Here is a 25,012-nt window from a genome sequence, read left to right as displayed (position 1 = left end):
CCAGTCGTCGGAAAACTTCAAAAACCGTTCGAGCTGCTTAGATACGTGAATCTACCTTTGCCGTAGCGAATTTTATGAACTCTGAATACAGATCAAGTACTGCTGATGAAACTTTAGGGTCCAGACTGAGATGGGCTTTAACTGCCAAGTATACACCGTATTTCGAAGACTTGGTAAGAAAAAAAGTGGACTGTGAAATAGCTCATTAATAACTTTTTATATTGACAGCATGTTGAGATGGTATTTTGGACATATGGTTTCAGTAAAATATATCATTATGTTAACTTCATCTGTTTTCACTTTTTAAAATGTGGCTACAGGAGAATTTAAAATGACCAATGTGGCTCATATCCTATTTGCATCAGACAGCACGATGTGGGGGAGAACATGGGCCTTGCATCCACAGGCTTGGACAGGAGACTCAGCCCTGCCCTTACTAACTATTTTTTTTAAAGTTTATTTATTTATTTTGAGAGAGAGAGAGAGCACGCGTGCATAAGTGGGAGAGGGGCAGAGAGAGAGGGGGAGAGAGAGTGAATCCTAGGAGGGCTCTGTGCTGTCAGCGCCGAGCCTGATTCAGGGCTTGAACTCATGAACCATGAGATCATGACCCCAGCGAAAACCAAGAATCAGATGCTTAACTGACTGAGCCACCCAGGCGCCCCTTCCAATACTTTAGAAGAACTCATTTAATTTCATTTCATTCCCACAGCAAGCCCACAAAGTGGGGACACTGAGGCACAAAGACGTTTTGTAATTTACCCAAGACGACACGGTGAGAAAATGTCGGAGCTGGGATTTGGACCCAGGCTCTCTGGTTCCAGAGCCCACACTCTCAACCGCTCTACTCCACTGGTTGGAATCCAGGGTCCTGGTTTCGGCTTCAGTGACAGTGCCGGGGGCAGGGGAGTGGTGGGGGGGGGAGTGGAGTCGGGGGGGGGCAGGGAGCTCTGACAAGCCAGGGGATCTCCCAAACTCCTTCCACCTCTGCACCGCTCAGCAAACCCTGAACTCAGACATGAAAGCTCCCCCCATAATGGTGGTACAGCTTCTGGGGGTTAATTTCCGAAAGGGGCCCTGACTCCCAGGGTGAGCTGCCACCGTGAGGAGACCATCCTTCCTGGGGCAGAGGCCCCTGGGATGGCATTTGTCCCACTGCCCTCATAACACGGAGGACACAAGTCTGCCGGCTGAGCCACGAGCTGCCCCTGCCCCTTCCCCACCAGCTCCCCGACCCAGGCTGGGTCCGGTACCGTCTGCCCCCCCCCCCCCCATTTCTATTGTGAGGAGGAAAGGGACACTTAGAAGACCAACCACCAGTGGAACTGGGGTGGGGTGGGGCGGGTATCGGGGAAGCAGCCAGGAGAGGGGGGGTGGCCGGGACTAGGCACCTGGTTCTCTTTCAAGAAATTCCCTGGAGGTCGTTACTGGGCAGCGATCCGCCGAACGGCTGGACAGAATAAAGGAACAAGCTACAATTCCATTAAATTTGGAAAGAAGCATGGTGCCCGTTTACACAAGTAACTTGCAACCGGAGGCAGAGCCAGTAGCTGCGTTCTGTCTTCGAAGGGACTTGGGGGGAGATTGTGACATCCAGTCGGGCTGCGTTTACTTTGTCACGGAGACCGAGGCTGGCCCAAGGGCTTGGTGGGACAGCACAACCCTCGCTCACTGGTGTCGGTGGCTGTGGTGAACAGACCAGGCTGTACCCTCTGGGAATCTCTAAGTCCAAGAAGGTTGGGGTGACCTTCCTCCCTTTGGAACCTATAGAGAAGTTAGGGGGCTCCTGGGTGGCTCAGTCGATTAAGCATCTGACGTTCGGTTTCCGCTCAGGTCGTGATCTCACGGTTCGTGGGTTCGAGTCCTGCGTGGGGCTCCTCGCTGACAGTGCGGAGTCGGCTTGGGATTCTCTCTCTCTCTCCCTCTCTCTCTCTGCCCCTCCCCCACTCAGTCTCTCTGTCTCTCAAACTAAATGAACTGAAAGAAACAATTTTTCTAATTAAAAAGAAAATGTAAGGGGAAGTCAATGACTTGGGATTTTGGCTTTATTTTATTTGACGGGCGTTTTTGTTTGATTTCACTCTCTCCTCTTCTACCTAGGAAAATCTTGGCGACACAGAGGAAACTCAGTGCACACGCTATGAACTGGACCTTTGTGTCCCCCCCCCCAACCCACCAAATCTGTATATCGAAGCCCTGCTCCCCAGTGTGATGGTTCAGGAGGTGGGGTGCTTGGGATGCAATTCGGGTTAGATGAGGTCATGAGGGTGGGGACCTCCTGATGGAAAAAAGAACAGGAGACAGGCACTCTGTCCCTCTGCCATGTGAGGACACAGCAGGAAGGGGGGGCAGCCATGAACGAGGAAGAGGTTCCTCACCAGACACTGAGCCTGCAGGCACCTTGACCTTGGACTTCCCAGCCTCCAGAACTGTGAGACCACGTTGGTACTTTGAGCCATCCAGTCTGTGGCATTTGGCTCTAGCGGCCCAAGCTGAGACAGCACATGATTGATGGGAGTTCAGAGCTCCAGAGGACTCCACTCCCTCAGGGCAGAGAACATCCAGCCTTTTTAACTTTCTTGCGTCACCCTGTCACACGACAGAGGATGTTCACCTGCATGACCCCTCCCTGCATACCCAGCTGGAATTTCTGTCCCCTCCATCGCCACGTCCAATGGCCGCTCATAATTTCCACCGAAAGGGAAGCTCAACCATAGGAACAACTCAACATAACCCACTTTGGGGCCCGTTAGATTTCTGGAAGTCCCCCGTTCTCTCTCTTGCTCAAGAGAGCGAGGCTGTGTGAGTGACACTGTGCCGAGAGCTGAGAAATGAGTCTGTGGCTGGCCTGCGTTCAATTCCATTCACACCCGTTGACTGCTCGCCACATGCCGGGACAGGAGCAGGTGTCGGGGACACGAGCGAAGGTCTGTGGGTTGCCTCGAGGGCTGCGGGGAGAACATACGTGAAATGACTCGGATGTGGTATCTGGAAGCTGTCGTGATGACCCCCCATCCTGAGGCTTTGGCCTACTTTCTCTTGTCCGGTGCTGAGTGGATACGGGGGGGGGGGGCATCTGGCCGTCGATTACACGTTCCGTCCCAGACACGAAGACGGCTCTGAGGGCCCTTCAGCCTTCTCTGCAAAGGGACAGTTCCAGCTCCCCAAAGACTTCGTTATTTCCTCCTTCCTCCCCATCCCTCTTATGAACCTCAGCAGAGCTGCCCCACACTCACATTTTGCTGCCCCCTTCCCTGGCTCTGCAAGTCCTAGAGATGTTCATCGTCCTAGAGACGAGATGGGGCCTGCGGTTGCCATGGTAACAGGAGTTCCTCCAAAACCAAAGGCTCCCGTGGTCCTGACCCCACAGGCGCCCCCGCCAGACCCCACCTTCTGGGCCACCACCGCCCGGTGAGACGAGACACCGCCACCCATGGAGAGTCATGAGCAGCTCCATACTAAGCCCACGGGGTGACAGAAGGGATGTGGTTCCAAGAGAGCCCAGCAGGCCAGAGGCACTGACTGGCCTTTCACAGGTCCCACCTGCTCGATCCCCCATAAGAATTCAGACCACTGAGTGCGCGAGGCAGACGTCCGGTCCCTCCTCTAGAATTCTGATTCTAGTAGGTCTCGGGTGGGGGGCTGTTTGAACCAACCCTGCCCGGGTTTGGAACCCAGCTGCCTCCACGCCATGGGCATGTTGGGCCAATCTCGTTATATGCCAGCCTTGCTTCCCCCACCTCACAGATGTAAATGTCTCGTATGACTGACGTACGATCACAAGAAAGACCCAACGCCGGCCCTGGTTAAGTACTCAAGATCTTTCCGGGTCAACGAGTATCAACGTGTATATGTGATAGATGTGTGTGTGTGTGCACATGGGCATAGGAGGTGGATAGAGCGGATTATAAACACATCACGCAGGATGGTCACATCGTTACACATATAACGGATCGAAAAATGGCCAATAATACCTCAAAAAGCTGAAGATGTTCAGACCTTGACCCCCAAACCTATTCCTTTCCATACATATCCTAGAAAAAATTATCTGGCATGTTCACATGCAAACATCCACAGGGATTTTTACTGCAGAAAGAAAATTAGGAGTGGGGCGCCTGGGTGGCTCAGTCGGTTGAGCGTCCGACTTCAGCTCAGGTCATGGTCTCACAGTTCGTGGGTTTGAGCCCCGCATCGGGCTCTGTGCTGAGCGCTTGCTCAGAGCCTGGAGCCTGCTTCGGATCCTGTGTCTCCTTGTCTCTCTGCCCCTTCCCCACTCACGCTTTGTCTCACTCTGTTTCTTAAAAAATAAATAAATGTAAAAAAAAATTAAAACAACAACAAAAAAAAAGAAAATTAGGCGTAATGTAACAGCCCACCAGCAGGAAATAATTAAAGATACTGTGTTATATTCATAGACTGGATTATTTCGCTAGAAGCATGAACTAGATCTTTATCTGTCCACTTGGATAGATCTTGCAAACGTAATATATTGAATGAGAAAAGTAAGTTTTAGAACAGCCTGTCCAGCATGCTAACACTTATATAAAATATGGCACATGTGCCCATCCATTGGGTATTGATACATTTTTGTGTAATAAGAATATGAAAGCACCAAGACAATGATATACATGTCACACTTTGGAGTGTGCGAATCCTCTGGGGAAGGAAGGAAAAGAATAATACGTATTTCAACAGTATCTATTTGGTTTTCTTTCTTATTAATATAGATCATTTTGCCAAATGTAGCAAAAATGGAAACATTTCTTGTTTGTTTGTTTGTTTGTTTTTAAATGTAAACATTTCTTAAACGAGGGTAGCGGGGATGGAGAATCCGAAGCAGGCTCCAGGCTCCGAGCTGTCAGCACAGAGCCCGACCCGGGGCTCGAACTCACGGACCATGAGATCATGACTTGAGCCGAAGTCGGATGCTTAGCCGACTGAGCCACCCAGGCGCCCCCCGTTATTTTTAATAGAAGTCTGTATAACTCGCCTTACCTCCGCCCACGTTTCCAGGGTCATGCCCGTGGCCAGGCCCTCTCTGGGCTCTACTGTAGAAAGGTGGAGATGAGGGAGCCCCAGGCCGGCCTGCAGTTTGGGGTCCAGCCGGGAGGCCCAGGTGTCAAGAGTTGGCTAAATCCTGTCTCTCTGGCTGCACAAAGGGTGTCCCCAAGGAACCCTGAGGAGGGTGAGTCTAGAAAGTTCCTGCAGGGGAGGAGGATTTGGGCGAGGCCTTGATGGTCAAGGAGCGTTTTACTAGGACCGGGTGAGCAGATGCACATTTACCAAGGGCTTCCTCTGTGCCGAGTGCTTTCCATACGTTATTGTACAGAATCCTCATGACAACCCTGTGAGGAAACCCGTCTTCCTGACAAAGAGGCTCGGAGAAGTTAAGTTACTAGCCCAAGGTCACAAAGCTTGGTGTTGACAGACCCAGAATGCAAATGCAGGTTTGCTCCCCATATTTATTCTTCCCATGACTTCATGCGGCATCAGCCAGTGAGAGGAGGCAGAAGGGCATTCTGGGTCGGGAGTACGGCACGAGCGAAGGCCCCGGGGCAGGTCAGGGACTGGTGTGTGAAGGCAGAATGAGATTCAAGAATAAAATCCTCCAGAGCATGGCCCCCTGTGCAAAGCTCAGGGCTAGGTTTCTGGGTTTCAGTGGAAGCCGAAACCCTGCTGGGCCGCACAGGGTTTTCCAGGGGGCCTGTCCCCACCCACTGGCTCTCTGGAGGGACTCTGGTTTGAGTCTCTGAGAGCTGCTGGAACAGCAGTTTCTGGGTGAATGAAGCTTGAGTGTGGGCATGGGATGAAAATCCCCCCAGCTCCTAGAGGCGGTGCTGACACCTTTCTGAGGGGGCCTAAAGCCCCCTTAGGAGAAGGGCCCCCGGATGTCAGGCACCCAGAGCTGCTGGAAGCCATCGGCATCCCTCTAAGGAAGGAACCAGGGCCCCTTCCTGAGCACGTGACTTCAGGCTGGGACTGGAATGTCTTGGGGGGAGCGGGGGGCGGGGGACAGAATATCACTTCAGATCCAGTCCGAGCCCACAGTCTTAGCCTCCAGGCCTCACGGTCACCCCACGCTTCCCTCCACAAGTCACACGTAGGCTTGCTTTTGAGGGGGCTCAAAGTCCTTCCACGTTTCCGCCTATCTTAACCCTTAGCCAAGAAGGTGCATTCTTTCGGTCCTTCGTTCATTCCTCACCGTTGGCCAGGCTGTGCGCACATCGCGGTAGGGCTCACACGTGTACTCATGGCTCAGTACAGTCGGGGAGAATTTCTATCCCAGGGGTCAGAGCAAAGTGCTCTAGGAGAAGTAGAGGTGGGTGGGAATAACTTGGACTCCAAAGAGCAGGGGACCATCGGGAGGGGTCTTAGAGGATGTGTAGGAGTTCTCAGGGATGAGAAAGTGGTGGGGAGAGAGAGAGAGCCATCCAAGCCTTGGACAAAGGACTCGAGAGACCCAACCTGCCCCTTTCCAGAGGTGAGTGGGCCAGGAGGAGAGATCACCAAGGGCAGCAACGACCCGTTCCTCTGTCTGTACCCGCCTCGTTCTCCTGGCCAGTGGCCTGGCCTCACAGGCCTTCCCATCATTCTCTGCCAAGGTGCTTCAGCCCCGATTTATACACCGGAAAGACATGCTACTTTCTCAAGCCCCTGCTCCCAGTGACGGCTAAGATCTCTGATCAGCGCCTCTCCCCAAGCCTTTAGGCTTCAAACCAGGATACGCAGAGGCCCGGCTGAATGTTTGGTCGGTACCAGAGTGTGATGGGCACTTGGCAAGTTCGGCAGAGTTTTGGGGTGGGCGTCCCAAGCTCCGGCCACCGGCACCCACTGCTTTGGGGTGAGGTCTGGCTCAGCCAACGGAGCCACCGCTCACTCCCAGCTGTGCTCTGCCCTCCCAATCCACTCCTCTGGCTTGTGACTTTGTTTCTAAACTCTCGAGTCCTGGGGAACGGAGAAACCAAGAAGCCACCACCAGAGGGTTGGACGTCTGTGAGCCCTGGAGTCAGACCGATGTGGGTCCAAGTCCCCCTCTTCCTCTTCATACCAGGATCTGGATTTCTTAGCCTCTCCGCGCCTCGGCGACGCTTCTCCAACGTGAATGGGGATGGTCATGTCACCTCCCTGGAGCAGTCAGGTGGATTAGCCGATAAAGGGGGCACCAGAAGGCCCAGCTTGGGGTTTGCATGCGCACTCCCTTACCGCGGTCTGGGAGCCCCAGAGACCCCCAAACTGAAAGTGTTTTCATAACTCTGTTGGTGGTGGCACCTGACCTTTACCGAAGCAAGGTCTTTGTTTATTCCGTGTGGTGTGGACAATCACACATTGTTGCTGCAGATATATTAATGTATTCGATGCCAGTGGCTGACCGGGCCCTGCCTGAGACCTGACAAAGTAGAGAAGAAATCCAAACAGTCTCGGTTCTGAATCACACCCGGCCCCACGGATTCCAGAAGGAGACAGAGGACCCAGAGCGGTTTTCTGTTTCTCTCCCGAAGGAGTAACTGTGCAGGTCAGTCCTCCACATCTAAGGCCACAAAAGGTGCCCTAACCTCCCCCTCCCCTTCCCTTCTCCTCGCCTCCCCTTAAAGGAAACCCTCCTTAGAAAAGGAGATTGTCTATAAATCAATAAGGAAAAGGCAAGCGATGGGACACTGAGCAAGCGGCCTGGATAAGCACTTCACGGAAGCAGAAACACGCGGGACCCATAAACTCATGGGAAGTATCCAGCCTCACAGTCATCAGAAAAATGCAAAGTAAGGCCACGGGAAAACGGTATCATACACCCACAATTGAGAAGTGGGGTAATGCTGAGTATTGAGAATGGGGGTCAGCAGGGACTCTGTAGATTGCTGGCGGGAGCCGAGCCCACACAACGACTTTAAAAACATTTCCGTAGTCATGACCCAGAAATTCTACCCCTGAGTCTCTCTCTCTCTCTTTCTCCCTCTCTCTCTCTCTCTCTCTCACACACACACACTCACACACACACACGCACACACACGGCTATGGGTGGGATTGTGTCTCACCAAAAAAGATATGTTGGAGTCCTGACCTCAGTACCTAAGAATGTGACCTTATTTGGAGATAGGCTCTTCACAGAGGTAGTCAAGTTAAAACAAGGTCATTGGTGGGGGCGGGGGGGAGGGGCAGCTGGTCCAGGAGGACTGGGGTCCTCATGAAAAGGGGACGTGTGGACACGGGTGTATGCGCGTAGGAAGAATGCCACGTTAAGATGAAGGCCGAGATCGGATCAGGGCTTCTACAAGCCAAAGAATGGCGAAGAACGCCAAGCAAACCATCGGAAGCTAGGAGAGAGGCCTGGGAGAGATGCTCCCTCCCCACCTGAGAAGGAGACCCTGATCTTGAACTTGCAGCCTCCCGAGCTGTGACACGATACAGTTCTGTTGCTCACGCACCAATCCGTGGCGCTGCCTTATGGTAGCTCTAGAAAATGAAGTCACACATACCTGCAACAAAGGTGGCCTTCCAGAGGCAGGGGCTGGGGGTGGGGGGAGGGCCCCTGGGACTTCTAGGAAATTCCAGGAGGCGGGTGGGAGGGGGAATTTGCAAGATGCATGGTTGTGCCCCCTCCTTCACTTCCAGAGGGCCAGACCCTAAACCCGCAAGTGCTCCCGGGACTGTTTCATGGCTTCTGTTGACATGGCTGGAACCGAGACCATCCATGCACGTGCAGGTGGCTAGAAATGGTCTGTAAAGATCTTCAGGGAAGGTGGAAAGTCCATCTCGAGGGTAAGAATGGAGGAGCTGGCGTTGGGGCGTAGGCCTGTGTCCCCTCAGAAGGTTCTGGACCTCACCCCGGGCCACCGAGGAGGTGGTGGGGCCTGGAATCAAATGCTCGTCTCCCGGACCCCAGATTCCACGTGCTCACAGCGTTCCTGACAAACACTGATCAGAGGCAGCACGATGCCCCCCGCACCCACCGTCATGCTGACGAGGGACGAAACACGCGCCTCGCTCCAGGGACTTGCAGCCTGCCTCTTTCAAGAACGAAAGGCCGAGTTTTGTGCCGGGTGACAGTTCTTTTCATGTGGTTGTTAGAACGATTTTTACAATAAGGATGACTAATGTTTACGGCGCGTGTGCATTTTCGGCTGGAACCCGGTGGAAGTGACAACGGAATTTGGCAGAGGTGAGACCAGCCAGGATTATGACCTTGGGTAAGTCCCTGTGGGACAGGGCGGCGGGTGGGGAGGGGGCTCAGTTTCTCCAGGGTAAAATGGGCCAACCGGGCCAGATGGGGTCTGACGGCTGGAGGGAGGGGGCTCCCTTGCCTCTGACGGCTGGTTTGAGGGTGCCTGGCAGACTGCATTTCCCTCCCTCATGGCGTGGCCCTCCAGTGTCCCCAGACAATTTAAGAGTGGGTACTAACTGGGACTGAATCCCACAGTAAAGGAAATAGTCCTTCTCCAGTCCTTCGGTGCTTGGGGTTCCAAGTCTTGGCTGGTGCCGCCCAGCCTTGAACACCCAACACTTCGTACCAAGGGGAGAGTGACTCGGGCTTGGATAGCAGGCTCTTTAAAGCCGCTTTGTTTTCAGTGTTTTGTTTATACGGACATATTCTGTTTACCGAAGTAATATTTGTTGGAAATGGATGATGGTGACAGAAGGTCCAAACAAACTGACTTAGGTTTAAGTGTGGAGTTGATCATAAACCATGTTTGTTAAATAATTGTATATGCCTAAATGCAGATCGGGTCACGTCTTTTTATACCTAAAACTCTCTGAAGATTTCCCATTTCCCCACGGGTTCATTCCAAGCCCCTGCGTGACTGATGATCCCTGACATCTGCAGCCTGTCCGTCTCTATCTTCTCTGCTCCCTGCTCCCTCAGCAATCTCCTCCAGCACCTCAACTGGTCCACCTCAGGGCCCTTGCACCTGCCTTCCCTCCGCCCGGAAGGTCCTGCTCCCTGATCTCTCCATCTCCATTCCAGGTTAATCTCACGAGTCACATCTCTGCTCAAATGCCCCCAGAGGCCCTACCTGGACCCCGACCCCAGTCACTCTCTGTCTTTCGGACTCTGCTTCATTTCCCTTGTTGCAGGTACTTCCTTTCTGATGTGATACTGATTTTGAAACGTGCTTGTTCATTTGTCTGCTTTCCCCCCTCTAGAATATAAGCTCCTCGAAGTCTGAGGCTGTGTCCCGTATCCTCAGTGGCTGAAAACGGTGCCCGACATGTAGCGGGAGCTACAAATGAGTGGCAAAACTTGTAGGCGGGGAGGGAAGCGGCCCCGGAAGCAGAGAGGAACTGAACCAAGCTCTAACCTCTGAGGCGGAGCAAGATGGCCGCCGCCAGAGGCCCAGCCCGAGGGGCCCACACCTTGGCCTCTTCAGCTCCAGCCTTCGAGGCGCTGAACCAGTTGGCTCCTACCCCTTGAACCTGAGCCAAGAAAGCCAAGCCAGTGACTAGCAGAAGAAACGATGGCGTCTTAACATCGCCATGGAGAAAGGGTAGCAATGGTAACCGATTCGGGCCAGGGTCATCACTAATGTCACAACTAGAGGGTCGAAGTTTGAGGGGAGCTAACGTGTTTACACATTCTCACAGAATCTGCCCCCAGGACGCACATGAGTCACAAAGCAGAAAAGAGCAACCTTACCTACAGACATCCCCTTAGCCACGCAGTCAAAATTAGAACACCGAGATGGGACAAGCCGATGGGGCGCGCCCCTTGACACGAGAGGCCGACGGTAACACCACGGCACTTCGGTGCTATTTCTGCCATAGAAGGCATGGCTAATCACAAGGAATCATCAGACAAACCATGACTTGGGATACAGATCACAGAATAACTGGACCATACTCTTCCAGAGGATCAATGTCATGAAAGAGAAAGAAAATCGAGAAATTATTCTAGGTTGGAGGAACAGAAAGAGACATGAGAATAAAGCACAGTCCCCTAACTGGAGTTTTCTTTTTCCTTAAAGGACGTTATTGGCACAGCTGGAAAAATCTGAAAAAGTTCTGTGGATGAGGGTTAGTTTCGTACTGATGTCAACTGGGGAGAGCACAGGACCCCCCGCTATGCCCACTGCAGGCCCCACTTTCCACTCCTGCTCCGTGACCTTGATCCCGTCTCCGCTCCCCCCCCCCCCCCCCGCCACTCTACGCCTTGGTTTTCTCCTCTGACAAACAGGAGTACATGATTGGCAGCCCTCTGGGGTTTCTTCCTGCCCAGATACTGTCATGATATTTCTAGAATTCTATCTGGAGAATGTGGCACATTTCTCCAAGGAGTTGAATTCATTTGGCAAGTGACTTTAGTTTAGTCAAGGGAAGTAGGGAAAAGTGAATCTCCCTGAGCAGACTCGGCAGGGGGTGGGGGGTGACACGGTCCAGGGATGGTTTCCCACCTCTGCCCCCCCCACCCCTGCCCAGCCGAGCTCTCACGCACTCCTCCCAGATGAGGTGAGCACCCTAGCAAAAAAAGAATTTTAAAAAATGCATAGATCAAAATCTTTCCCCTAAGCTCCATTTAGAAAGAGGCAGCTGGTGGGGGTGGGTTGGTGACCAGAAGGTGGCTAGGGTCCCAGTTCTCTCAGCGACGGGCTGCATGGCTGGAGCTCTCTGAGTATCAGTTTGTCCTGTCAAATGGACAGAGCTTGTGCTTGGCTTTGCACATAGCTGTGGCGACACAGTGACTTCACCTCTGTGCCCTCCCTCGCTCAGGCCTCAGCAGTTGACTTCCAGATTGGAAGTGGGGTGCTCAGGTGGGACCCCCAAGACATCTTGAGAAGCTCCCAGCGCTGAGGCCCTTCCTCACTCGCACAGCCTGCGGCCCCATGCACAGACCCCCTGGGCATCTGCGAGCACTGCCTGGAGAGCCCAGTTCAGCTTGGCCATGATGGAGGGGAGGCATGAAGACATATAGGGTAGACCTTCTAACGTGTGCCACTACCTTCTAACACAGGTGGAGACGCAGGGGAAAGCCAGGGGATCACTTTCCTCTCATGGGATCCCAGTCTAGCATCCCCCAAGGGCCTGGCAACTTCTTCTTACAACCCCTCCGCCCTCTCTCCCTGTCCAGGCTGGCATCTCAGAGGCTCTCTCAGCTGCCATTTTCTGGCAGAAGGCGGTTGGGCCACAGGACTCTACAAAATGGTGGGCGGAAACTGGGGCTTCCTTCTTCTTTTTCTGCCGTCCCCATGAGCTCCTGTCATGGCCCCTGGCCCCTGGCCCAGCAGCAGTTATGGCCATGGGACTCTTCAGCATGCGCACGAACCCCATATTTTCCCAAGTACTCCAGAGCCAACATCTCATGGAGCCTCATCCTAGACCCGGGTTCTGGAAGCTGACATCGACCCTGCTTTACAGCCAGGGAAACTGAGGCTCAGAGTGGCTCCTTGGCCAAGAAGTGGCTTCTGACTCATGAGTAGCTTCAAGGGTTTTTTTTTTTTTTTTTAAACCGGGTTCCATGACCGCCCAGCCGATAGTGGGTGAGATGAAAAGTCTCCAGAGAATGGGGAGACCTTTCCCGAAGAAATCTTGAAGTGGACGGGGTCCGTGGCCCAAACCCTGCCTATTTTCCAGGGCTGGGAAAGAACGTGGATCAGGAGTCACAAGGTCAAGTTAAAGATCCACTAGCTGTGCATCTATTAGCTGTGTGATCTAGGAAAAGTCCCTTCGCCTCTCGGAGCCTCAGCCACTTAATCGGTAAAATGGGGATAATAACTCCTATTTCATAGGGCTGCAATGAGGAAATAGATCTATGAATTTACAGAGTGCTGTCTGGGAAGCCGTTACCCTTGTGACTGCCCGGCTAACATCCTTAAACGTGTGTACGGTCTATGTGTGTGCTTTCTGTGGGCTAGTCGCTGGCTTGGCATTTTCATGAATATCAGCTCATCGAATCCCCACCACACAGCAGTCCAGATGAATCAGGAGGAAGAGAATGTTCCCTATAGGACCAGCAGGGCCGGCTGGTCAACCACCCCCCACAGCCAGCCCGTCCTGGGCTTTCACCTTGACTGCCTCACCTCCAGGCTTCTGCTCAAATCCGTCCTTCTGCAAGGAATGTTTCCCACCCAGTATAGCATGGAGAGGAGTCTCGTGTATCCATTGCCCGGCTTCCCCCCAGTGATGACATATTATGTAACTAACCAGAGTAATTTACCAAAACCAGGAAGCTGATATTGACACAACACAACGAACCATTTACACTTTCCTCAGGCCTCATTAGTTTTTGCACACTTTGTGCCCAGGATGTTTGGGCCACTCTTCTCTGTATGTCCAGCCCCCTCGGGACAGCCAGGTTCCACCCCACCCCCCTGCCTCTACCGCCACCGCCCATCTGAGAAGCCACCAAGTGTCTCCAGGAGGCTCGGGCCCTCCCCCTCTCAGACTCCCAGCTCTGGAAGGCAGTGTAGCCCCGTGTCGGAGAATGTGGGTTTTGGAGACCTACGGACCTGGATTTAAACTCCGGATCCGCCCCCAGCCTGGGACCAAATACATAAACTTCTGAGCCTTAGTTGACCCAACCATAAAATGACCCAATGTCAGGGTGGGACAGCATCTGCTCAGCCAATGCTTACAGAACAGTAAGTCCCCTGCAGTGAATGGTGGTTATGGCTGTCAACGGATTGCATCTGTTGTCACACGTACCCCAGGCTGACCCTGTGTGTTTTATCATCTTCCTCACAGCACGTAAAGTGTTCGAGGACAAACCTTCGTATCTCACATCTCGGTGTTGTACAGGGCCTGGCACGCAGCAGGCGCCCAATAAATGTGACTAGATGGAACCTCCCGCCAGACAAACTGTCCCCAGGCTCGCGGTGCCTCTTCAGCTTCCCCTTCATTCATTTCTGGCCTAGGCGGGCAGGGTGGGTGCACAGCAGGACCCCACAAGGGCGCAGCCACATTTGACCCCATCTGTCCCTGAGAAGCCTTCCAGGAGACCCCGGAACCTCAGAGGCCCCTCAGGCTGCAAGCTGGGGGGGATGGGGGAGCTGGGGGAGAACCTCATATTTGCAAGGAGCCCCGAGGACAGCCCTCCAGGAGGCCGCTCTTCCCTGGGAAAGAGCCAGAGCTGCGACCCCTAAGCTCAAGTCCTGTCACTTACTAGCTACAGACTTTGGACCGGTCTCTCAGCCTCGATAAACCCTGGTTTCCTCATCTATACGCTGGGCTTGTCATGTGGGTAAACGAGCTCACTGTGCAAACGGTGTGTTAACCGCTAAACCCTGCACTCGCATTTACAAGACCCTTCTCCTGGCTGTGTAACATTTATAACTCACATTTTTAAGCGCTACTATGTTCAGGCATTTTCCGATGCAATTATCTAAATTTCATAATGTGGTGAGGGGGGTGTTTTTATTTGTAGCCTGCAGGCACGCAGAAGCTGAGAAATAACCCAGGTCACCCAGAGCCGGGACCGAGAAGCCAAGCCGGCCTCCGGCCAGGGTCCACGATTCCGCGTGGCAGGTGCCGGCCGGGGTTACCATGTCGCGCCCATACTCCAGCTGGTTTCTAACAGCTGGATCTCCGCTGCCCTGCTCCACAAACGGTAAAGCCACAGAGGACGAGGGTTTTTAGGCTGGGTTTTTAGTGTTCAATTTGCCCATTTTTTCCAGTGAAGAAACTAAGGCCAGAGGAAGGAATGGGCCTGCCCAAGATTCCCCCGCAATCGAGAGCCAGAGTGAGTTCTAAAATCCTACGCTCACCCGTCTTCCTGGTTCCTTGTCCCCACCCTACAGGGGCTCGTTCCCAGAGGTAAACTGGGGGGATGTGAATCTGGGCACCATTCTCAACTTCAAGGCTCACCAGGAGTCTAGGGGCTGTCCTGGGGGCCTGGGGACATCCCGAAACGGGGTCGCCATGTTCTAGGATGTCCACCAGGAAGGTAAGCAGAAGGCTTCCCCAGGCTCTGTCCCGTAAGGGGAACAGATTGCCCACCACCCTCGTCCTTTCTCCGGACCAGGGTGAGGCCCATAGCTGAAGCCTTGAGAAATGATTTAGGTGGTCACTGACATGGTGTTAAATTACATGAAGGCAGTTATGCCCTTTCAGCTTTTCTGACTACTTGGAGGAGAAAATCTCTCAGGGCGCTAGTCCCTAATGCCTCTCTGACCTCTAGCAACCCTCCCGTTTGGGCTCAAGGAAAGCAGCAACACATTTGGCTAGAATTTAGTGACATTTTGTTTCCATGATGTTTATTTTCACCATTACCACCATTAAGGTGATTTACAATGGCTTTATCTTTAAGGGAGCAAGATAAAGTTTTTTTCTAAAAACGAAAGTATTTACACCTTGAAACATCAGCTTAGGGGCACCTGGGGTGGCTCAGTTGTTTAAGCATCCAACTTCAGCTCAGGAAATGATCTCAAAAAGATAATTTGAGCCCTGCATTGGGATCTCTGGAAATGATCTCAAAAAGATAATTTGAGCCCTGCATTGGGATCTCTGCTGTCGAAAAATAAAAACAGAAATAAAATATCCACTGAAAATATGAAGTAAATTATCAGTGAATTGGCAGCTTTTGAAAACCCTGGGAAGGGACAGGAATGAGGGCCCCCAGGAAGTCCTGCTCTGAAGGACTCTGGTAGCCCTGACTCTGGGGGAGGCTTGGGGGGGGGGGCGGGTAGGAGGCAGTGCCAGGGATTGGGATGGAGAGTCTGAAGACACTGTGAGTAGAGAGGAGATGGGCTTGGGGATTCCAGCCCCCACCAGGGTCTGTTCAGTGCAGGGCTGAGCATCAACATGGGTACAGGTCGGTGGTTTCACAGCCATCCACATGGCCTAGTCTTTTGCTCCAAGCCCCTGTCCCAAAGCCTCCATTGGGGCCACCTGCTTAATCCCTCCCTTGTCCCCAGGAATAGGGCTGATTCTTCAGCCTTTGAATCCAACGGCTGGGGGCCCAATGTGATGCCTGAGCTTCCCTATCAGGCAATGAGACTGGCTCCCAGCAGGCCTCAATAAACGCAGACTGAGTGAGGCAGTCAGTGGACAGTGTTTCTTACTCATTCTAGATGCCTCTGTAATAAGCCACGTTACCCTAGGAGCCGCGTCATCCCACATCACCACGATGGTGACCGTCATGCCAACGTCCCCCACCAGTCATTGACCTGTGACCAGAGAGCCAGACTAAGCCAGGAGAAATACACAGATGCCAGTCATATATTATTTATACATCTGTCTTGCCAGCTGGGAAGAATGAGAGGGGGGAAAAATGAAGAAAAAAAAGAAGAACAGAATAGCAAACACATTTGTTTGATTTAATCCAATCGGGTGGATCGGATTAAATCTGATCCAGGACACATAGAGAATTAGGCTTGCAGAAGTTGGGTCCAGAGGTTACAGGTCAAGGGACCGGCTCAAGTGGAGGGCACAGCCTATCCAAAAGCTCATCTCACACGCATCAGCAGCACAGGAGAATCTTAATCTTCTATTTTGGCAAAACAATAGAAAAGCTGACCTCCTCTCAATGCACTAAGACAGACCCTCCAGTCTCCAGGGGGATAATCCGTGTTATCTGCTATGGGACAAGCCTTTTCTCCTTGGTAAGTGGCTTTGAAGCCCAAGAAGATTAGAATTTGAAAAATAAAGATGATGGACAGACGTGGAAACCCTGAGTAATTATACATTTACGTTAAGTTTCGGTTGGATCAATTTCCTTGTGTTGCTGCATGAAGTCCTGTTACCTGTGATGTTTAAGAACACGTGGCCACTGGAATTTCTTGTGTGTGTGACCGAGTAATTGACTTCAGTTGAAATTTTGAGGTAAAAACTTAAGAGAGTTTGGTAATGTCTGTAAACATTATTGGCATATTTCAGAGAACTTAATTCTCACTTTGTTTAAAAGTTAGGGTTTTAGATCTGTAAGTATTCTCTGAAATCCTTGGGACGGTTGTGTTTCTTAGAGCTGTTTGAAGCATTTATAAGACAATCGAGTTCGTTAGATGTACAAATGCAGCTTAGATTAGGTAAGGCAGTGCTATCCGATATAAACATCATGCAAGCTACCTGGGTCATTTAAAATATCCTAGTAGCCACATTTTTTAAACGTGAAAAAGGAATAGATCAACCTAATTATAATGATAAAATGTATTTAACCTAACATATCCAGCAAATTATCATCTCAACATACAATTCACATAAAAGTTACTAATGAGGTATTTTGTGTTCTTTTTTTGAACACGTCTTCGACATCTGCTGTGTATGTTACCTTTCCAACCTTCTCAACTCAGACTACCGCGTTTCAAATGCAACTTCCCGTGGCCGCTATATTAGACATTACAGATCTAAAGGAATTTAATTAGCTACCTTTGTGAATGGTATTTATTATTTAAGGCGCTTACTCCGTTCAACCTGATTTGATGAAATATTCATCAAAGGCTCCCTGAGAGTCATTGTCGAAAATTACTGGACTTATAAATAAAGTGATTTTTGTATATTGAATTTACAAGCGAAGGGAAAAAATCGATGTTAAAAAATTTGTTAATTTAAGAAACTGTTTTTTTTTTTTTTTTAATAAAGTAACCACAAACAGCCTTTTTAGTGCACAACAGAAGCCCTCAACCCACCACCGTCCAGATGGAATTAGAGTCACCAACCTCGGCACGGCCCTTGGGGGAGAGGCCTGGTTCTATGTTATCGCTCTGCACACAGAAATGTCAGGTCTGACCGAGCCCTTAGGGATCGTCCACCCAAAGCACCCCATTTCACTGGCGCAGAAACCCAAGTCCAGATCAGAGAAGAACACAGGGTGAGTCAGAGACGGGGCCCAGGCAATACCCTGGCCTCCTGACCCCACCCAAGCTTCCCCAGTAAAAAGGCTTTGAGTCCATTCCTTCTCCCTCTTTGTCCCCAGATGACTGATCAGGAAACTGAGGCACAAAACTGGAGGGTATGTGGACAAACTGGTCCTGGACCCAGGTCTCCAGGGAGCACCAACAGAACTGGAAAGCGTGGTCCCTGCCCTGGTCATTGAACAGCACGCACCCAGACCTGAGGAGAGAAGGGCCCAGAACCCAGGCCAGCCTGGCCAGAGAAATGGCTGTGTGAGGCCCAGGATGGAGCCTGGTGCTAGGACTGCAGAGGACAGAGGAGAGGGGAGGCCTGCTGAACGCGAAAGAGCCATGGCTGGGTCTTCCGGGGCCCAGGAGGGCCAGCCTCCGGCCTCCTGCGGTCCCAGACGCAGCCTGCTAACCCCTCCGGGGCTCCATGCAGCTGTCAGAGTGAAGGCCCTGGGACTCGCTCTGGGGCCTCATTCTTCCAGGATCCTTTCCTCCCTTGTCTCTGTTGTTTTCCTTTCTTTCTTTTTCTTTCTCTCCTTGGAGACCCTCATGTCCTTTCCCCAAATCTGATCGGCCCAACACACTGATTTCGCCAAGGAGAACCCCCCAGGCAGATCGGGGTCCATCTTGCCCGCCTAGGGCTCAGCTCTGCTGGGGTTTGGGCCTGCTGGACCTGGGCGGGGCGGGGAAGAACATTCTGGCAGGCCCGGGGAGCAGCCTCCCTACACCAGCTCGCTCTGGCCTTCCCCACCTTACTCCTGGGGACACCGTTTCCTTCTGCCGGCAATGTTCTTCCTGCCAGGCCCTATTTGTCAGCAGTAGGACATATGCCTCTGGGGACCCTTTAGGAGGCTTTCAGGAAGCAGCATTTAGTGCCATTAAATCACACGGCAGGGAAACTATTCCCCATTCCAAGTGCTATCAGTCCCCCTGAAAGATCAAGAAGAAAGTAACAATTTGGGGCCAGGGTATCTCTATCGCCACCCCATCTCCCCTTTAACAGGGGGGACAGGTGTCGGCTTCAGGCTCAAGGACCTTTGCTTTCTTTCAACTTTTTGCTAGCACGTAATAGAAACTGGCTTCCACCCCCATTTATTTTTATGCTTACCTTCATCTTTCATTTATGGCACATGATGTCGGTTTTCCACTTAGAATCGTGACATCAAGTTTCCTTTCAAGACTAAACTGGTATTAGTAACAAGTGAGACCATTGAATATGAATGTGGGTTTAGAAACACGGAGTGAAATATCTGTGCCGGGAGTGGGGTGAGGCGGGCAGGAGTGTCAGGAGGGGACAAAAAGGGCTGGGGTGTAGGGACCTTGGCTCCAGGAGTCCCTTCATTTCACCCTCCTGGGCTCTCCCGGGGCCCTGGGTTCCCACCTGCTTGCGGCACCACTCGAGGCCGGTTCCCCGGGGCCCAGGGGCCGGCCAGCCACCCTCTCTGTCCCAGATTTCATTCCGAGCCTAGGCCGGCGGTCGGGTCTCATGGAAAAGGACGGCGGGTGGCGACAGTGGAGATGGGGAAGGAGGGGCCCCTGCTCTGACCCTCTGTCCGTCTTAGGTCTTAGCTCTTAGCTCAGGGGCAGAAGGCGGCTGAGTTCCGGGTGCTCTTGGTAGAGCGAGAGAGACCACACGACCCCCACATGGAGCTGAAGGCACACGCGTTCCAGCTAAATGGCTTTCCCCGACCCGGGGTGAGTTCAGGAGCACATGCCTCTAGACGGAGGCTGAGAGAGGAGTTGTCCGCCATCCCGAATAACTCCCCGCCTCTCTCAGCTCTCCGAGTCAGCTTGGGCTTGGGTGGCCCTCCTGATGGGGCCTCTCTGGGTCCCCTTGTGACAGCAAAGTGAAAGCACTTGGTATCTCCCCTGCCAGGCAGACTCGGGCTCCCTGGCCCAGAATTCTGTTTCCATGAGCCTCCCCATCCCCCGAAAGGTCCCAACAGGAGCAGGATCTCTAGCAACTCTGGGCCCCCGCCCAGCTCCCGCCAGCTTGGACCCCGCACTCGACAGAGGCCAACGGCGTCTGATGAACACAGCCAGCCCCCAAACTGCCTGCCTGACGCCCCTGCCCAGGTCACAAAGTGCCTTGGCACCCTGGGGGAGCTCAGGAGGGGGCCCTCGAGAGCTCTCCTATTCACTTGTGCCCTAAACTACCCCTTACTGGTTGCATGTGAGCCACAAGCCCCCAGCTGTCCTCAATTCCCATTGGCTTCCCTGAATTCTGTCTCCGGACCGTTCTCTCTCTCCCTGAGAGTCGCCGAGAAATGGGGATGGGGGAGTTCCCAAACTTATGGTGGGAGACAACTCCCTCCTCAGACCCTGGGAGCCCGCTGACAAGACAGCACGCGCGCATGCTGAGTCTTCTGGGACCGTCCGGGCACAGCCCAGCTCCCCCAGGGGGATCCTGGCCCCTCTCCAGGTCCCAGCCCCTGTTGCCGTAGCTGGGGCCTCCCTGGTACCGTCTCGGCTAAAAGGTTCTAGAAAGGTGAGTGAGAAAATGACCGGAAAGGGGGCCAAGCGAGAGGCCAGGACCCAGGTCGCCCAGCATGAGCGGCAGGAGGTGGGAAAGGGGCCCTACCTGAGAGGGCTGCCGACAGCAATCCAAGGATAGCAGAGAACAGCCACATGTCCGGGGCCATCTCTGGCTGCTATGCGTGCCTGCCAGCGGGGATGCTAAGCGCCATCCCCGGGCCAGGAGGTGGACGTGGCTGCTGGGTGCTCCTCGCACCCGCTCGCTCGCTCGCTCGGACCTTGGCTGCTCCTGTTTATGACTCTCTCTCCACAAGAGAGAGGGCTCCTTTGCACGCATGCGACCAAACCAGCCTGTGAGTGTGTTTCTCACACCTCTGTGCTCTCTTCTTGTGGTTTTGGTCTCCAGGAAGCCAGGCTGGTATCACAGGGGCTGAGGGGGAGAGCCCAGCTGCCTGTGAGCCCACCCAGCCCTGCTGAACCCCAGAAGTCATAGAGAGGGACACACACACACACACACACACTTCCTCCAAGTGTCTCCCAAAGAAAAGGGAAACGCGGACACGCTTCCTTTCTGGAGACCTGAAGCACAGTAGATGATCAATCAGTCCATGTGGGAAGAGTGAGCGCATGACCCACCCCCCGTCCCGGTCCACGGAAGCCAGCTCTTCTGGGATAAAATCGCGACATTTACCTCGCCCTTGGGTGTGTTTGTGGCTGGTCAGGAGGAGGGTGGGGTCCTGCACTTTTGAGAGGGGAAAGTCCCAGGTGCCCTTTGGAGAATTGTAAATGGAGAAGGGTCTGAGAGATGGGGTGTCCCCCACATCCTCCCAGGCTGGACCTGTCCCCCGAGATGGCACAGGAGGCTCCAGTGCCCCCCCCCCGCCCCCACCTATGGGCTGGGTGTTCATTCCCTGGTGAGAGTCAGTCAGGGGAGCTGGTCCAAGAAGGATGAGCAGGATTTCAACAGGCAGAGATGGTGGAAAGTGTCTGGAAGGGCCAGAAGGAACAGCAGGAGCAAAGGGCCAGGACTGCTGGGAGGTGCTGAGTTGTTCAGTTGGTCTATGGTGAACGCTGTAGGAAGGAAGCAGGGACCTGTGTGTTTCATTCACCACTGCCCTCCCTGTGGGGCACTCCCTGCAGGGCATACTGTAGGCGCTGAATAAATGCTGAGTGAAGGAAGGAATGGACAATTTAATTTGGTTGTATAAACAGAGCCCTTGAAGAAACTGAGTCCGGAGGAGACTGGTTTTATCTTGGCCCTTCCCCGTGTGACCTCATCTCAGATTTACCTGGCCTGGCCTGACGCTTCCCCCCCTCCCTGCTTGACTTCATTTCCCCGTCTGTGGAATGGGGAGGATTTCCTCACTGGATCCCGGTCCAAAGGCGCCTCTGATGTTGCCGGTATGGGAGCCACTGGGAGCCAGGCCCCTCCACTGTAAACCCGGCCCAGACCTGCGGGGTGGACAGGGCCCTGGCACCAGCTGACGCTGCCCTCTTGTGGAGGGTCACTGGTAGCACAGGCAGGGGACGGGGACCTCTACCTCCTGGGTTCACTTCCCTTTAACGGACACTTAGGGAGACTTTGGTGTGGGGAACTCTGTGGAAGGTGAACGCAAGAAAGCAAACCCCTGCTTTCAAGGAGAACGGAGTTCACAAGCCCAGAGGACCAAACCACAGGCCAGGGTGAGATGAACACAGGAGAGGTCTCCTGCTGATGAGTAGTGTCCTAAGAGAGACACGTCTGAACGGGCTGGAGGACAGGCTAGGCTTCCATTTCTGATAATACGGTAACCAGCATATGCTGAAAGTTCTCCTGTTACAAGAACTATTTTTAAACGCCTTTAGAAATGCAAAGGTGAGGTGGTAAGAAAGTAAGGATAGACCAACAGGACAAGAAAGCACGAATCCGAAGACATGATTGACGACAGAAGCAGAGGGTGCCCTGAGGTACCCGCTGACCCCAGGTGGCCAAGAACTTCAATTTAATGGGACAAAACCTAGCGCCTGAGCAAATGAAAAGCAAAATCAGAAATCTCCCACCTAAAGCAAAACAATGAAAAACAACACCCACTTAGGAGGAACAGGAAAGAGAAACCTCTCAAAAGGATCCGACATAGAATGTGCTTGGCTCAGCACTGGCTTCTGAGTGGAAGAAAAAGAAATGCTAACCCTGAATGTTCCTAACCACAAGGTCGCCTGCAATGAGGTCGGAGAGAGAAGAAAAGAGAAAGGAAGGGAAGGAAGAAGGGAGGGGAGGGGAGGGGAGGGGAGGGGAGGGGAGGGGAGGGGAGAAGAGAAGAGAAGAGAAGAGAAGAGAAGAGAAGAGAAGAGAAGAGGAGAAGACATAAAACATAGGACACAAGTGTATTAGTCATGGTTTTCCAGAGAAATAGAATTAATGGAATTTATATGAGATTTATTATAAGGAATTGTCTCAAGTGATTTTGGAAACTAAGCGCCAAGATCTCAGCTGGAAAACTGGAAACTCAGGAGAGCTGGTGGTACCATTCCAGTCTAAGTCCAAAGGCCCAAGACCCAGGAGAGCCATTGGTATGAGCTCCAGTTGGAGCCTGAGCTGAAAGGCAGGGGAACACTGGCATCCTAATCTGAAGACAGGCAGAGAGAGACAATTCTCTATTATCCCTTCCTGTTCTATTCAAGCCCTCAGTGAATAAAGCCCATCCGCAGTGGGGAGGGCAATCTGCTTTACTCAGCGCACTGATTCAAATGCTAATCTCATCTAGAAACACCCTCACAAACACACCCAGAATAATGGTCAGCCAGATATCTGGGCACCCTATGAATCAGTCAAACTGACATCTAAAAGTAAGCATCACAACAAGGCCCTTGAGGTGAGAATTGCACAAAGCAGGAAGCAGTAAACTCAGATCTTCAAACACTTTAGCTGCTGGAATTATGGTATCCATAATATCAAATAGGGTTGTTTCATATACTTAAAGAAAAATAAAGTTGATCATTGAGGCTATAGAGAAGGAACAAGGGACTATGGATAAGACACTAAGTGACCAGGAAGATTTGGAGAAAAAAAAAATACAATAAATGAAAAACGTAACCTTCAAAACTAGCAATGTAATGGGCAGATTAACTAGCAGATTAACATAGCTGAAGAGAGAACAAGTGAGCTGGACAGTAGACCTGAAGAACTTACTGAGAATGCCACCCAGAGAGACAAAAAAGGAAATTATGAAACAGAAGTTAAGAACACAGGGGCACCTGGGTAGCTTGGTTGAGTGTCCGATTTCGGCTCAAGTCATGATCTCACGGCTCATGAGTTCGAACCCCACATCAGGCTCTGTGGTGGCAGCTTGGAGCCTGGAGCCTGCTTTGGATTTTGTATCTCCCTCTCTCTCTCCTCCTCCCCTGCTCATGCTCTCTCTCTCTCTCAAAAATAAATAAACATTGGGGCGCCTGGGTGGTGCAGTCGGTTGGGCATCCGACTTCAGCCAGGTCACGATCTCACGGTCCGTGAGTTCGAGCCCCGCGTCAGGCTCTGGGCTGATGGCTCAGAGCCTGGAGCCTGTTTCCGATTCTGTGTCTCCCTCTCTTTCTGCCCCTCCCCCGTTCATGCTCTGTCTCTCTCTGTCCCAAAAATAAATAAACGTTGAAAAAATAAAAAATTAAAAAAAAATAAATAAACATTAAAATTTTTTTAAAAAAGAAGTTAACGTAGAGGACGGAACAAGGTGAATGGCTCGAATTCAGAATCGATGAAATACATAGCCCTCCGATCCCAGAAGCTCCTTCCAACCCCCAGCTGTTAAATAAAAATAAATTTCTCTCATTAAAACCAGGAGGAAAAAGAATTTTAAAAGAATGAAAATGTTTTCATACACACATCAATCAATCAATCTACACCAATTACTTCTGGTAACAAAATTGTTAATCTAGAAAGATGAACTACAAAGTAGATTTACTGCTAACTTTTTCATGGTAGCTATGGAAGCCAGAAGACAATGGAATGACATCTCGAAGTGCTAAGAAAATAACAGTCGATTTTGACTATGTTTCAAGAAGGAGATTGAATGGAGAATAGATTTGCAGATCATATATCTATCTGATGAGGGGTTAATATCCAAAATATGTAAAGAATTCATACAACTCAATAGCCAAAAAAAAAAAAAATCTGATTAAAAAATGGGCAGGGTATGTGAATAGATATTTTTCCAAAGAAGACATTCGAACGAACGACAGGCACATGAAAAGATGCCAACATCACCAGTCATCAGGGAGATGCAAATTAAAGTCACAACGGGATAGGGGTCCCTGGGTGGCTCAGTCTGTCAAGCACCCTACTTCAACTCAGGTCATGATCTCACAGTTTGTGAGTCCGAGCCTCGCATCAGGCTCTCTGCTGTCAGAGTGGAGCCTGCTTCCGAACATCAGTCTCTCCCTCTCTCTCTGTCCCTCCCCCGCTAGACCCCCCTCAAAAATAAAAACTACGTATAGGCCATGGAATATTACTCGACCATACAAAAGAATGAGATCTTGCCATTTGCAACAACAACGAATGGACCTCGAGGGTATTACGCTGAGTGGAATAAGTCAGACAGGGAAAGACAGATACCGCATGATCTCACTTATATGTGGAATCCAAACACCGAACCAAACCAACAAGGCAAAACTCATGGATGCAGAGAACAGAGCGGTGGTTGCTAGGGGATGCAGTTGCAGGTGCACAAATGCATGAAGGGGTCAGGAGGTACAGACTCCAGGTGTGGACCAAACGGGTCATCGGGATGTGTGCAGCAGGGCGACCA

The 25,012-nt window shown here is 52.0% G+C and overlaps 1 protein-coding gene across 6 annotated transcripts in view; it reads right to left on the bottom strand.

Annotated features, from left to right (window-relative positions):
• Positions 1 to 20,598, bottom strand: part of CD6 (CD6 molecule) — a 40,528-nt gene extending 19,930 nt beyond the window's left edge. For 2 of the 6 annotated variants that reach the window (XM_045039375.1, XM_045039376.1), the window contains exon 1: positions 20,341 to 20,598. In XM_045039375.1, the coding sequence (XP_044895310.1) occupies positions 20,341 to 20,401 (61 nt within the window). In that variant the 5' untranslated portion in view covers positions 20,402 to 20,598. The remainder of the gene's footprint in view (positions 1 to 20,340) is intronic. The other 4 variants (XM_006937371.5, XM_003993494.6, XM_045039374.1 and 1 more) reach the window with 3 other exon arrangements.
• Between the last annotated feature and the right edge of the window lie 4,414 nt (positions 20,599 to 25,012).

This window comes from Felis catus, chromosome D1 (genome assembly GCF_018350175.1).
Source record: "Felis catus isolate Fca126 chromosome D1, F.catus_Fca126_mat1.0, whole genome shotgun sequence".
Classification (NCBI taxonomy): domain Eukaryota; kingdom Metazoa; phylum Chordata; class Mammalia; order Carnivora; family Felidae; genus Felis; species Felis catus.
The sequence above is the reverse complement of the archived record's forward strand: the minus strand, read 5'-3'. Positions and strand labels throughout refer to the sequence as shown.